A 15,873-nucleotide genomic window follows, 5' to 3' on the forward strand; every position below is an offset into this window, starting at 1 on the left:
GTTTTATAGTCGTAAAACCAGTTGTAGATCTCCTTCCTGTAATGCAGCGGCGAGGGAAACACCCTCGAATTGATTAGGATATGTGAATAGGTTTTTCTCCGTGGATAAAACAAACGAAAAAACGCAACAAGTACATTTCTATTTTTTCCTCCATGTGAAAAGTACAATGATATATTTTTGTATGTGAAAACATAATTCATATAGTTTTTCTAGGAATACCCCTGAAAACCTGTGACTTGCACAGGGCTCTGTTTGTTACTTGGAAAGCCTTTGTGACATGTAAAAAGGTGTACATCTGCACCAATGTAAGGTTGGAAACCCATGGCAGTAGATTTCCAAGTTTTTGCAAGAATTAGGTCCATGTTGTTTATGTCCTAATTTTAGACTTCTTTATTTGAATATATGTCCAATCAGACGACTCTTTGAGTTTTCATTTCAATATTGTATTTTCAAAAGGCTCTTTCAATTATCTCTCTAATTAACACTTTCAATTAGCTATAGCTACTTGGAAAATATATATTTTACTCTGAGATTTCCATTATTTGTGGAAATTACAAGATAGTAGACTCTACAAGGCATGGCTGTCCTATTGTGTCATAAGAAAAAATAAAATATCATTAGAATCATTTGTGCTAAACGCAATGCATTCTTGAAAGCTTTAATATAATGTTAAATATTCGGTGTTTATCACATAAGCAGATAGATTACTAGTGCAAATTTGATTAATTGAGGAGCTTTCTCTCTCTCTGGATGTATTGCAATGTGGCACTCTTCCTTGTCAAACAAAATATATATATATATATTTTTTTTTTTTCTTTTTTTGTTTCCTGCAGTAGCGCAATATCTACTTTGCGTCTCGTCAAGTATGCCAGGACCTTACGTAGCTTCCTGTAGTCATTAAGACCCCTCACATTCCATGTTAGTGCTCGAAGCTTACCATGCGTTGCAGCACTATGGGAGCTACTGCGAGCTGTCATGTAGTCATGTGCTATCAATCTATCTGTGCCTGCCATTGGAACATACAATTTGTGCAATTGTCATGCATAAAATGTAGTGATCAGAAAAAGTGTCCTGCCATCTGAGTCTCCATCCCCTCCCGCCCCCGCATCCACGCCAGGCCATCCCCAACTGTGCCTCGGCGAAATATCAGCAAACATTCCCCTTGTTCCTTCTTAAAGTACAGCAAGCGAACCCAATTCAACTTTAAACCAAGGGATCTCCCCCCTCACCCCCCAAGGCACAATACCCCAGGTCTGTGCTTCACTCGTGGGCGGATGTTGCTCGCCTAACAAGGTTGAACTTCGAAACCTAATCAGGTATCCGCTCCGCACACCATCAAATAAATATAATGCATCTGCAAAAATGATGGAATCTCCAACCCCCTCCACTCCTTCATGTCATTAGGTCAATTAAACATCATTACTTAACCCCCTCCCAGAACTGACTCCAACGTTGCCAGAGCGCTCTCATTATATATCCCCCATATTGCCTTCCGTGTATCAAGAACTCAGTCAATCATGTTTATACGCGGTAACCCAATGTATTTTAACGTTAGATCTCCCCAAACCACCCCAAAAATAGCATTCTTATCTGCAGGTAGAATAGTCCAGAGTTCAGTCCTGTTAGTCTAATCGGCCACCTTCCGCTCCTTCCAAGGAGCCTCGCTCCAGGCTGCGACACTTTTCTTTAGACCATTCCTTCAGGGCTTTCTGTAAGACTTTTGGATCAGTGAAGATTAACGAATGGCCCTGCCGATTGACTCGGAGTCTCGCTAGGTACAGCATGGCATAGTCTATGTTGTGCTCTCTTAATTGCTTCTTCAATGGAGCAAACTGTCTGCGCGCCTCTTGCACTCTTCGTGTGAAGTCTGGGAACAAACATATGGTGGATCCTTCATAGTGCAGTGACTGCTTTTCCCTGGCCTCCTTCAATGCTGAATCCCTGTGGCGGTAGTTCAGTAACTTCGTAATTATCGGTCTTGGGGGAGCACCAGGCACCGGGCAAGGGCCCAGGGAGCGATGCGCCCTCACAACCACAAATATGGGAGAAAAAGTTTCACTACCGAGGAGCGTTACCAATAATTTCTGGACAAAGTGTTCCATGTTGCCAGTCTGGGTCGACTCCGGAAGGCCCGTGATCCCCAGGTTACTGCGACGGGAACGCGCTTCAAGGTCCTCTGCTTTATCCTGTAAAACCTGCATCACTCTACCTAGTTGTTTATGATCGGCGTGCAACGTTGTCTGTGCTTCTTCTACCTCCGTGACCCGGCGCTCCGTCATGTCCAACTGTTCTGCGTGCTTGTACAGTCTCTCATACATTCTATCCATCTGGTATGAGAGGGAGTCCATCTTAGTTCCTAGAACAGAGAGACTGCTCTGCAAGCCTTTTTCCATTGCAGCCAGCATGGTACAACTGTCGCTGCCCGCCTCCTCCTGGGGTTGTTCCTGCACAGTGTCCCCATCTTCAGTAGCTATGTTTCGCACCTTAGACTTCCTTTGGTCGAACGTTAGTTTCGGCTGAGTCTTATCAACTCTGCCCATCTCGGCAGGTCCGCCGCAATCGCTCGGGTCTAAAATCTGCAAGCACCCAAGTCGGTAACCACTGCCATGGTGCACTCTTCAAGGAATATGTGGCGGTGCTCCAACGATCACTTCTCTGAGCAACGGCCAGAGCAAGACTTTATCGCAGTGGTTCCACAATCGAGTCCTCTCGTAGGGCACCCGCCTCAGGTCACCTGACCAGAGACGCCACTCAAGCGCTTACCTCACTTCGACCGCGCAGGGAGTTGTGGCCACCATGACTTGTCAGGGGCAATGTCCCCTCTACGAAGGGTACCGTCTGGTTATCACTGCACCAGGTGCAACCTCCCCACGGCTTATCTAGGGACTGAGCGCCTCGCGGTCACTCATTGTACAGTATATCTCAGCTGGGGGAACAGTGCTGCGCAAAGTCAGTGGTCCCTACACTGTGGTGTAATCAGAGGCAGCCTCACTGTTAATCTCGCCAGACGCCCACACAGAAAGCGCCAGCCCACATTTCTTCACAAAAGATGGCATCCAAGCCCTGCAGGCTCTCCCTAGGCTCCACGTGGGTGGTGGGTCACTTCCAGGCATTCACTGTTCCTCTCTTGTCAACGGGGCTTACAGATGCAGGGAATAGCGCGGGACTACATTCACCCTCAGGGTATGGACCTCCGCCAGACAACAGTAGAGCAGATTGGTCGTATGAACCAGGCTATTCGGCCGGAGACTCCCACACCTCCAGATTTCAAAATGGCGGGCCTTGCCCACCACACCTCTCAGTGCACAGGGGTCTGTGGCCCAGCTCTCTGCTCCCCGGGACCGTAGGCAGCTCTCTCCCTTCTGGATGGCGTCCCGGAGGGGCCGCAGCAGGCGTTTCACATCACCCCGTTGTCACTGCTTCAGAGGACCGCTGCTCTCATCACCATCCGGCGGTAGGCACGCATCAGCCTTCCGGTGCTTCGCGTCTGGGCCTCTTCTGCTCTTCTGCCCCGCAGGTCACAAGTTGCCCCGATCTCCTCACCGTTCAAGGGGGGAGGTCCCCTCGCAGATCGCATCAACATCAGCCAGCTACACGGCTCTCACATCGGTCTCAGGAGCGCCGCTCTCAGCGGAGCCGCGGGGCATCGGGCCGCCACACCTCTCCACGTCAGCTTGGGGATCGCGGCCTATGCAGGTCGTGCACCGGCAGAGTTCACTCACTCAGCTATACAGGTGAGTACAGGGATCAGAGGCAGCTTTTTGAACTCCGTGGCTCCACCAGAACCGATATCGGCTCTAGTTAAGCCATATTAAACATGCAGATGCTGGATAAGTAATGAATTATGCGATGGCAGCGCAGAGCTTTCCACTCAGGTGGCCATCTTCTTATCATGCAAGCTCCGCCCCCCTGTCAAACAAAATATATATTATGTAAAAGAAACCTCTTGAAATAACTTTGAGGTAGATGTAAATTAAGGTATACTCAAGAGCATGGGGAAAGCCTCTAATTTGAGTAAGTTAATGTAATCGTCTTCAATCAGATACATTTCAGTCGACTTATCGTAAGTTTCTATTGTTAACGCGAGACCATTAGCGCCTCTTAGATCCTTGGCGTCATAACTTGTAGTAACGTCCCTATTTACATAGTACGATACCTATTTTAGCGAAATGCGCAATATGGGAGGATCAATAGTCTTGACCTAATAAAGTTTCTCCAAAATGTTCACAAATGTTTCAATAAAGTATAACTTACAGCATCACAAAAAACAGATAGAAATTTGTACATATTCCTTTTTTCGCTGTGCTTGCTATTACAGGTACTACTGACCTATTTATCAGAGTGGACAAACGTTAACCCACTCTTAATTGCTGCACAAATAGTGACAGCAAACTATCACCGGTCCTGAAGAAAGCCCTCCAGACCTGGCTGTGCATAATGGGGCTGAAACATGTCGACCTCACGTATGGATTACACTAGTGTGTTGGATTTAGTAACACAATCTAAATACGCACACCTATTTATAATTTCTTCAACATCCCTTCACCAATAAATAATTGCACTCAAATGAGGTTGTAAAAAGAATTTTAACCTCACTCCACATTGGGCACTTCACTTTTTTAACATTGTGTGGTCTCTGGACACTACTGCAATACCAGTGGTTCACCTCCAGGTGGAGGGCAGCATACCGAAAAATAAACCTTATGATGATGCTGTCACGTTACGAATAGGCGGAGAATCAAGATATACCGCCTTTCCACCTACATACGTGTATGAGGGTTTTTATGAAAGGCACCAATAACTAACGACCCTGGTAACGTAGGTACAAGTGGTCCATTCCCCCCTCCTTTTGATCTTTGTAAGTTAATGCAATGTCACATATACATATGCTTGTTGTAGATGCTTCCAGGTGAGAGTTTAGGAACAAACTGTCCCCCACAGCCAGTGCTTGACTAGACTGCAGATGCAATCCATTGGTTAAAAACTAGACAAACATGAACCTGCATCAACTGCCTGTGTGTCCACCCCCTTTGTGCTGGGCCTTTGGGCACTTGCAGGAGGAGTTAGTTGGCCAGAAAACAGGCCTTGGTCCCAATGACCTGTGTTGGAATACACAGGGCAGGATAGGGTATCTGCTTCCTTTTATTATGCCATATTCAATACCTATTGCTGTAGTAGGTAGAAAACTAGCAGTTGTACTTAGGGTTTTTCATATCCATTTTGGTGATTAACAATGCTGGTCAATAAGAGTTGTTTAGCTGTGAAGAGAGTAGCTTTACTTTATAACTAATCTTCATAAAGTTGCACCTGTTGCAAATCATGTCGCAAAGTTTTGTACTCTCTGTGGGCTCTTGCGGCATGTGTTTGCCCATTTTCTTCTTCCCCTGAGGAATGCTCCTCAGGCTCAGCCACCTGTACTCAAGGCACTGAGCTTGCTGATCACTCATCACGGTATCCCTTTCTTTAGGTTGCTCCTGCTCTGCCTGGATTCCAAAACCTTCTATTGAATCAGATTGATTTTGTAAAAGCTCAGAAAAGGTGCCCAGGGTTATTACAGCTAGGATTATGTTGGCTGCGTCCATGAACTTCAAAGATATAAGAACCAGGCTCAGTTCACTCCTGGATATGCTAATGTTTTCCTAAGACTGTTGGTGACATTAATCCTTCTAAGTGAAAGTAGGCAGCTATTTCTACACTGAAATGTTTTTATTGTTGGTAACACTTCAGTTGATCGTTGGTTCACAATAGAATGAACGCTTTAATGACGGAGCCTGGGTGCTCAATCATTCAGATGCATTGGGCTGTCTTCTACCTACATCTTCTACTTCTCATGTTGCAGCCAAACGAATGAGATGTGACCTTGCTTGCTGCAGCTAAAACACAGAGGTCCAGCTCCAACAGATGTTGAGATCATGCTGTTTCTCCTGCTCGAATAGGGCACTCTCTCTGTCCTTGATTTTTTAACTGCTCAGGGTTACAGAATTTGGATTGATTGTTACATCAGCACCAAAATGGTAAAAATCATCTTCCTGTTGGTAGTTCAGTTTTATATTGCATATGTCCTTGTAACACCAGACACCTTCTTCTGAGTTGGAGAAACATAGGGAGCGGGAGAGATATATTGTAGGACAGCCACACATAGAAGAAGCTGCAGAATGCAGATACAGGCTTAATAGTGTCACAGCAGAGGATGACTAAATTGATTGACACATTTGCAGTGACGTCACAGCTGTGGTAAATGTTTGCTTTTTACAGTGGCTTGTATATGGTAGTCCAAAATTTCAAATCATTTAACAAGTAATGAACCGTTTTGACGCCAGGAATCTATGTTTCAAGAATATGAACCTCTACACAAAATTCTGGAAATGGCTCATTTGAAAAATTTGGTGTGCTCCAGTTATACAGTGTTGCTCTATTTAATTTAATTTATTGTGTGCTTCAAATTTATGTGGTTGCAGATGCACTTCAATATTGAACTTACCATTTGCTGCTAGGAGACTTTTTGATGAGAAGGGTGCAGAACTATTCACTTTGAATGGCCTTGAAAGAGATCAACTGGTAAGAAAGTCTGTTAGAATTAATACTTTGAAAAATATGATAAGTTCTAGGGAAGGCTGCAGTGTAGATTCCCAACCTAATTTCCTTTTACCTGTTTCACCCTACAAGATGTAACCGATTAGATTGAAGTAACCAATAATAAATGTACTCTGCTCATCCGCTTATATATGGGTAACATTTCTTCAAATTAGACTTTGATGAAAAGGGTCTTCTGTGATCCTGTGTGATCCTCTGTGTGTGTGTGCCTCTTGGTTATACATGCTTGGGACTGCAATTGAGTCCTGTGTACAAGAAATGCTGTACTCCCTGGTGACAGCCTATTGACCATGCAGAAGACATGAATTTGTATTTCTTTGCTCCAGAGCCATTTTTCTGCTGTGTATAGCTTTCGCGCCATTATTGAAGTATAAAAGATACATCTTGGTACTCAGAACCATGAGTGTGACATTTATTGGGTCCATACATAAGGTGGTGTTTGAGATAATAACCAACAGTATAGCAGATTCAGGAAACAACTGAAAGTGTTATGTAATGTAGAAGAACATTACCCCATTAAAAAGTTGAGATGCCATGCACATGTATCCATTATTAGGTCATCCTAAAGTCAAGCAGGCCTATTCTAGCCTAAATAGGTTTAGAGTGGGCTTTTGGCCACCTCTTATTCACGATTCAATGGCTTTCTTGTCTATCTCATTTCCCTATCCTAGATTTAATGGCTTTTCCTCCCTATTATGTTTTTTCTCTTCTAAGTAGCATTTTGGTTTCACCATGTTTTGAATGGCTGAATGTTCTCTTCCACGAATTACGCCAGATATTGTATTGAAAACATGAGTGACTATTTTCTCTCATTCTTTCTTTCTGCGCTCCCTCGTTGTAAGAAATGTTATTTTAGTTGAGGGGAATGGGAACACACAATAATCTCAATCTGTCAGGGTGAACCACTAAAGTCACAAAATAAACCTGTGCTTAATCCTCTGGTAGCTTGGCACAAAACAATCAGGTTTAATTTAGCGGCAATGATTAAAGTATTTATGCAGTCCTCAAACAGTAAGAAAGTGAAAATACAACACAAACAAAAATCCCAAACCAATTTAGAAAAATAGAGTACAATGTAATGAATAAAATGACACCAAAACAACAACAAAATCCAATAAGTAAAACCAGAAATATACATTTTTAAAATTTGAATGAAAAATAGTGTCAAAAAGCAGTGTTCCCACCGCTGTTATCTTATAATGCTATACTGGGTCAAACTCAAAAGTTATGGCTAACTGTGATGAATGGTGGGTCAGATACAGGAACCAGGTTCATCCCAATTAAATGTTTACCTTCAGACTTAGAAACCTTTTGTGGAGAAAAAGTGTCCATAAACGAGTCTTTGGTGAGGCAGGCTGCAAGCTAGATCTGAAGCAGGGCTCGATGATGATAGGTTACTGACGAGCGAGGTCATGGTGCAGTTGACAATGAAGTCTGGAAAGAGGAGTCCAAAGCCATTGCTGGGTTGATGAAGCCCTCTATGTCCGAACTTCTAAATATTTCCGGAAGTCAGAGCTCCTTCAGCAGGGCAAACCAACACAGCTGAGGCTGACTAACGATTCAATGTCGACAAGCTGTACTTTGTCGTCGGTCCCAGTTTACAATGTTTCTCCATGCAGAAAGTTGACTAAACATTTCTAAGTCCTACTTCTTGCTGTTTGGGGACCGGAAGGGTACACTTTAACACCAGCAAAGGGTCTAGGATCTAGGGGTCACCACTTGGAGGTTAGGACTCACTCCAGCAGAGTTAAGCAGGAGGCCAGGGCAGGTTCAGATGGTACTGGTCAGCTACACAGTTGCAGGAAAAGGGCTCAAACAGGAGGTCGGCCGACTGACCTTTGGAGTCACAGCTGAGGTCTTGGGTTCAAGGCAAGCAGGCCCCATCTTACACAAGGCTTCAGACATCAGAGCAGCCCTTTTTCTGATCTTCACAGGTCCAGGAGTGTTCTGAGGAGAGGCTTCTTGGGTCCACTTTTCTGTCCAGTGCTAGCCTAATAGAGGAGGGCAAACCTTTATCCAACCCCTAAACACGTTCTGGTCAGTTTTTCTACCTCCACTAGGTTGTGTGCTATCCTGACTAGAGAGAAAAAAGTGGGCAAAGACGTATGTGTGAGCTCCATTTGTCAGTGACAAGATAGTCATCATTTGAAGCTCAGGAAGGGGCTGGGCACACCCTCCATTTGGAGTCCCCTTATGCCCAGGGCCCTTTGTCTTAACACAGTGAAATATTGCTTTGTAGGTTTTCCACTGTCTGGGAGCACTACACATACCACCACAGGGGAGCCTTCAGGGGTCAGGTTGCAGCTGGACACTGGCAGGACGGAAGCTGTAAGAAATTGGATTGTTGGTTGAGGGGGTGGAAGTCACACTCAGTCAGCAACCACAATCCTTGTTGGGGTGAACCACAAGTCATTAAATCAACCTGTGCTTATTATCCCTCTAGTAGATTAGCACAAAGCAGTCAGGCTTAGCTTGGAGGCAATGTGTGAAGTATTTATGCTATACATAAACAATAATAAAGTGAAAACACAACACCAGACAGATCCCAAACTAATTTAGAAAATAAAGTACATTTTAATAAAGAAAATAATACCAGAATGACCCAAAAAAAACTCAATCAGTAAAGCCAGAGTTGTTTAATTTCGTCGTTTTAAGTAAATATAGCGCCTAAAAGTACAAAGCACCACTTGCTGTAATCTAGTCATGCTAGACCGGGGGAAAGTCAGAAGTTCAGGACGACTGCGATGGAGCACGGGTCGGATACAGGCACCAGGCTAGTCCTGCTGAAAGGGTTACCTTCTGAAAGTATGTCATGAAGAGTTCCATTATCAGTGGAGGAAGTTGTGAGGAGCAGGGAGAGAGTTGCGGATGGCCATCGCTTTAACCAGAAGAGCAGGTCGGCTGGCATGGTCTGTTGTCACTGTAGCCCAAAGAGTCTGTCAGACGTCATTGACGGTTGATGATGGAGCTTCTCATTGGCGGTCACTGGGGGCTGTTGTTGCTGTAGAGCAAAGTACAGATCTCACGTTACTGATTGTTGCTTGCGGTCACTTTTGCATGAAGAGCAGGTCTTTACCAGAGTTTCACATTGGCGACCATCGCGGATGGCAGAGTCACAGCATGAAGGGGCCCATTCCTGGTCATGAAGAGTTCAACATTTCACATTTTATTTGCTGTGTTTCACCTTTTCATCTTGAGAGGAGCTTCAACGATGCCAGCCAAAGGTCCAAGACCTGGAGATGCACCTCTTGTAGATCAGGATCTCACTCCAGTAGAGGCCAGCAGGGCTCAGGTAGGCCCACTTGCAGGTCCAGACTGGTCCAGTGCAGCAGGGCAGCTGTGTAGGTGCAGGGAAGCAGCTGGAACTTGTTATATACCTGTAGCTTAAACAGGAGATCAGCCAACTGACCCTTGGAGTCACCCAAGGAAGCCCTGTATGAAGGTAAGCAGGCCCAGTCTTCCTTCTCAGAAAGCAAGGCAATCCTCAGCAGCAGCAGTCCTTTAACAACAGGGCAATCCTTCTTCTATATGATCCAGCATTTAAAAGTAAGGAGGCCTCTTCGGTTATTAGGGAAAAGCGGGCTGCTTATAAGATCCTTTTGAAAATGCCAAAATAGATTGGGACTGGGAGAATTGGTCAGAAATGACATCTGCACTCAAAGTCAGAGACCCCAGGAAATTCTGGCAAATAGTCAAACATGGCACAGTCGAGCCTGTTATGGCTATAGAGGGAAACATCGCGCCTGAAGTGTGGGAGGAACATTTTTCATCGCTCTACAGCGTAGCTGGGCTGGATCACCTAGGAACTCAGGTTGGGGCAATAGCTTCCCTAACCACTGATAACTCTCCCGCGATGGAAGACTTCAATTTGGAGGAATTGGAAATGGCAATTACTCGCCTTTCCTCGGGTAAAGTGCCAGGTCTTGATAAGCTCCCAGGCGACCTTCTAAAGCACGATGTTAGAATCTGGGCCCCCTACCTCCTGGTATTGTTTAATGCCATCGCCCACGGTATGGCGGTCCCCCCCACTTGGCTTGGGGCGGAGATCGTCCCTATTTTCAAAAGGGGCTCACCTCTTCTCCTGTCTAATTACAGACCGATCAGTCTGATAAACGTCCCTCAGAAGCTTTTCGCGAGGCTTCTGTTGGATCGTCTCTTGGACTGGATTGAAGATGGGGACATCTTGAGCCCCCTCCAGGCTGGGTTTCGGCAAAAGATTTCTACCATAGACCAGGTCTTCAGGCTGTCCCTTTTACATTGGAAAACAATACAGTTGGAGGGTGGCAGCCTCTATACTGTATTTGTGGTCCTAAGGGTGGCCTTCGACCTGGTTCCACGTGGTAAGTTGTGGGAAGTGCTGGCTAGAGCCGGGGTGCCAGGTGATCTTCTGTCAATGATCATCCGCCTCCATACCAACACCTATGCTCAAGTGAGGTGTGGTAGGCATGGCACCTTATCAAACAAGTTTCCCGTTGGCAGAGGGGTAAGACAGGGGTGTGTACTTGCACCGACCCTGTTCTGCCTCTTTGTCAACGGGGTCATTGACCACCTTAACGAGGTCCCCAATTCCGACGTCCCAAAGCTGGCGGGAAGGAGGGTTCCAGCAATTATGTTTGCGGACGATACCCTCCTTCTCTCCAAGTCGCCGATGGGAATTCAGCGTGTGTTAGATGGCTTTGGGGACTTCTGTAGAGAGCACGGATTGGAGATTAACACTCTAAAGACCAAATTTATGGCCTTCAATCCGCCACCTAGGTTTCACCGCATCCCACGCATAGGGAATAATATGCTAGAACGAGTCAACACCTTTGAATATCTTGGTGTAACCCTAAATGAGAAATTGGGGTGGGGTCCGCACCAGGAGAAAGCAAGGCTGAAACTAGCGCAACACGTGGGTGGGATACTAAGGTTGGCGGGGAAGAATAGGTCGACCCTCAAGCCCATAGGCCCTCTGCTCCACATTTATAGGGTGCAAGCCAGAGGAGCCGTTATCTATGGCAGCGAACTATGGGGTCATAAAGTCCTGCCAAGCCTGACAAAAGAGGAGAATAGGTTCCTTAGGTGCCTAGTAGCCCTCCCTTCAAGCACACCCCTAGTGCCGTTAAGACTCGACCTAGGCATCAGACCCCTGGAAGAAGAATTGGCGCTCCGCCCTCTGATCTACTGGCGTAGATTGTGGGCGGTGCCCGAATTGATTCACTATAGACAGGGCCTGCAGGAAGTCCTTAGTCTTCCAAACTCGGGGAACATTGCCTGGCTTAAATTTGTAAGGAATAGTCTGGTGGGTTTAGGCCTTGAAGCTCTCTGGAACGACCCCCTGGATGCTTGCCCCAGGCTCCCAAAAAAGGTTTTAACTAAATTGTATTATAACTCTAAGGCTCCCACATCCCGTCCTTCTATAACCCTAGGGACTCTAACGGACCAATTTCTCTGTATCAAAAATGCCTACAGTTTGGAACCAACCCTGGACAATATTTACCCTGTACTAATCAGGAAGCTTTATCTACAATGGAGGCACGGGTCCTTGCCAATACGTGCACTTACTAGCCATTGGTCTGAGTCTGCACACAGCACTTGCCCGGCATGCAGAGTAAGTGACGAAACCAAGCTGCACATTATATTTTTTTGTCCGGGCTATAGTGAGGCGCGCAGAAAATGGATCATTCCCATTTGTAGGAATTTGGGTTTTATTAGGTGTCATGAAGCCTTCAGAATCCTTAAGAGTGAAATGGCTGCTCACATCGTGTTTGCTGTGGCCAAATTTCTGGGGGCTTTCTGGCATACGAGAAAATCGTACCTGAAAATGCTTACCTGATTAAAACTTGCACTGGGTTAAATTGTACATGATTTTTGTATTTAGCGGACATATAGATGTCCTGGTGTTTTTAATGTTGCAATCATTTTTAACTATTTTTTAATTACCCGATGTATGTTTTTAAATGTTCTTTTATATTCTTATCTTATGTACCTTTTATGGAGACTCTCTCCGAAATAAAGTTATTTTGACTGACTGACTGATATCAAAAATAAGTATTCTTTATATAGACTTATCACAAGACCACAAACGACAAAAATCCACAATACTGTACTTAAAATGGTAGAATTAGCTTAGTGTTCTTTAGATGTTAACCCCTTGTGTGGCACGCCCTTTCCCTGCCCTGTGCCGGCCGTTACATTAGCGGGCGGGGTTCATGACGAGCTGGACTCGTCATGGGCACAGCGCAACCGCGGCCCATGACGAGTCCAGCTCGTCATGGGCACACAAGGGGTTAAAAAGCGACATTTGGAGTTCAATGTACCTTAAGATACGTAAAGCAATACAACAAAAGGGTTGCAGGGAAGGTGATGCGTCGGTTCCTTACACGCAGGAACGGTGATGTGTCAGGTCCCTACTGCTGCGTAGGGGATGTGTCGGTTCTTCTCTGTGAGGGGAGGCGATGCGTCGGTTTCTTACTGCGCTTCCGTGGTGATGCGGCACGCAATGCCGTGATGCGATGCAGATCCGGTGCAAAGAAACAAAGATGGCGTCTTTTCTTGATGCAACATGATGCGGACCGCAACAGGCCCTGCGACACACTTCTCGGTGATGTGGCGGCTTCTGCTGCGATGTTAATTCTCTTCTCCGATGGTGCGAGACGCTTCGGCATCAATGCAAGCCACGACAGGCCCTGCGACACGCTTCCCGGTGGTGCGGCGGCTTCGGATGCGACGTCGATCCTCTTCTCTGGCGATGCGAGTTGCTTCGACAATGATGCGAGCCACGGCAGGCCCTGCGATACGCTTCCCGGTGATGCGGTGGTGTCTGCTGCGACATCAATCTTCTTCTCCGGCGATGCGAGGCGCTTCGGGGACCCTGCAATGAGTCAACGGTTCTTCTGGGCCACGACAGGCCCTGCGACACGCTTCCCGGTGTTGCGGCAGCATCTGATGCGACGTCGATCCTCTTCTCCGGTGATGCGAGGCACTTTCTCGTTGTGAAGCAACAGTGGCAGTGCGGCGACACGCATCTTGTTCGTGAGTCGCGCTTCCAGATCCTTGCAACACGCAGTCTCTCAGAAAGCCTCGCAAAACAGCAGGCACTTCCAAAGAATTCTTGGGGAGCTGGTGGGTGAAGTCTGTTGTCCCTGAGACTTCAGCAGGAGGCAAGCTCTTTTCTCAAGCCCTTGGAGATCCTTCACAAGTTGAATAAAGTACACAAAGTTCCTTCTCCTCTCTTTGGCAGTCAGGCAACCACTACAGGCCAATCCCTCAAGCTTAGGGATAGTCTCTCCTCAGTCTCTCTGGTTCCACTCCTCAGCAAAGGTGTCTTCTTGTTTCCCAAAGTGATCTTAAGTTCTTGGGTTTGGGTCCCAATATTTATACCCAGTTTCTCTTTGTTCTCTGAAGGCAGAGAGGACTTTGCCTAGTCCAAACCAGTTCTGTTCAGTCCTGGAGCACTTTATTGACAAGTCTCCTTATTTCCTTTCAGAGTGCAGGATAGAGACATCCGATGCACCACAGGAGGGAAGGCACAGCACTATTCAGGTCCCAGGTGCAACTCCTCCCACCCATCTAGATGCAGATCTCCCAATTCAGCCCTGTGCTGACTCACCCTGTCTCCTGGAATCCCCCAGCCCCTGTCACTCAAACTCCATACAAGGAATACACAACCTAGCAGAGGCAGGTTTGGATGGTTAGGCAAGAAAATACCTACTTTCTAAAAGTGGTATTTTCAAACACAGAATGTTAAAACCAACTTCACTAAAAGATGCATGTTATCATTTTGAGTTCAGGCATACTAAACTTGAATTTCTACCATGTTCCCTGAGTCAGTTAGGATTATAAGATGTAATAATCAAACTGCCCATTCTGGCCTATGGGGAATAGGTAGCCTTGCAATAGTGAACATCGAAAATGGCTGCAATTCACTATTAGGACATGCCACACACACCAGGGCATGTCCTACCTTATACTTACAATGCACCCTGCCCTTGGGCCTACCATAGGGGTGTCTGATATGAAGAAAAGGGAAAGTTTAGGGACTGGCAAGTGGGTGCACTTGCCCAGTCAGCAGCATTGCAGTACCAGACTGCACACAGGCTCTGCAATAGCAAGCCTTAGACACACTTTAACAGGCTGGTTCTGTGGGTGGCACAACCAGTGCTGCAAGCCCACCAGCAGCATTTGGATTACCAGCCCTGGGCACTCCTGGTACACTGTACTAGGGTCTGACAGGTAAACCAAACCAGCCAATCATGGAATCACTAATCCATACATCAATTTACAACATGGAGCACTTGCACTGTGGCACTGGATAGCAGTGGCACAGTGCCCAAAGCATCTAACACCAGCAAAAACACATGAGACAACCGCACAAAATGGAAGGGAGACCCACGCCAAGGTGCCAGGTCTAACAGTGTCATTTTCAGAATTGTGACTTAAAATCTGACATTGCCATTTACAAACATTTGAAACTACTTTAGGAGTTTTTCACTGCCAGAACATGTAAAACTTAAGCCGATCTATCCTACGTTTTAAATACTATGCTCCCTGCCTTCTGGTTGGTTAGGTTCTACCTTACCGGTGGCTTATAAGTTTTAAAGACAAATGTTTATGCCTGGCAATTTTTTTGTTGTGTCTGGTTGAAATGACAGTCTGAAAAAGCACACCCAGGGTCTATTTGCAATGTGGTTTAAGCGATGCAAACTTTACGTCAGATTTATGAAGCCAAGCAAGGCAATTTTCCTTGGCCCTGAGTGGCTCCATAAATCTGGAGTAAGGCAACACAGTGCAAATCGCTGCATTGCCTTACTCTGCCATGGGAAGGCATTCCACGGGTGTTGCTTGGTTGTTCACACACAACTCCCATGGTTTTATGATGCATTCCCAGATTTACCAGAACTGGTAAAACTGGGAAAGCGCTGAAAAGATATGCCTTCCCAGGAGTGCCGTGACGGGGAGAAATATCTTTATATCTCCTCATTACTTCATCTTTCTATATATGCTGCATTCCGCAGCACACATAGAAGAATATGACACTCAGGATCGTTTTTGTACAGGAAGGTGCCTCTTCCTGCACAAGAACACTCCTGCATGCAACAGAGGCACCCTTGCACCATGGTGCAAGGGTGCTTACATTTGCGTTAGGCTGCCAAATGGGCTCTGGCACAGAGGAAAAGGCAGAAATGTACCCTATTGCCTTAAATAAGAGCATTCCTGTCCTTTCCCTGTCATGCAGTGCAGCGCACCAAGGTGACTTGCTGCGCTGTATTGCATGACAATTTCATAAATAGGCCCACC

The 15,873-nt window shown here is 46.1% G+C and overlaps 1 protein-coding gene across 2 annotated transcripts in view; it reads left to right on the plus strand.

The window, feature by feature from the left end:
- DCDC1 (doublecortin domain containing 1) overlaps positions 1-15,873 on the plus strand; it is a 1,503,674-nt gene that overhangs the window by 1,201,717 nt on the left and 286,084 nt on the right. For both annotated transcript variants that reach the window (XM_085648291.1, XM_085648292.1), the window contains one exon: positions 6,459-6,558. In XM_085648291.1, coding sequence (XP_085504417.1) covers positions 6,459-6,558 — 100 coding nt within the window. The remainder of the gene's footprint in view (positions 1-6,458; positions 6,559-15,873) is intronic.

The sequence above is a fragment of the Triturus cristatus genome, chromosome 3_2 (genome assembly GCF_964204655.1).
Source record: "Triturus cristatus chromosome 3_2, aTriCri1.1, whole genome shotgun sequence".
In the NCBI taxonomy this organism is placed as follows: domain Eukaryota; kingdom Metazoa; phylum Chordata; class Amphibia; order Caudata; family Salamandridae; genus Triturus; species Triturus cristatus.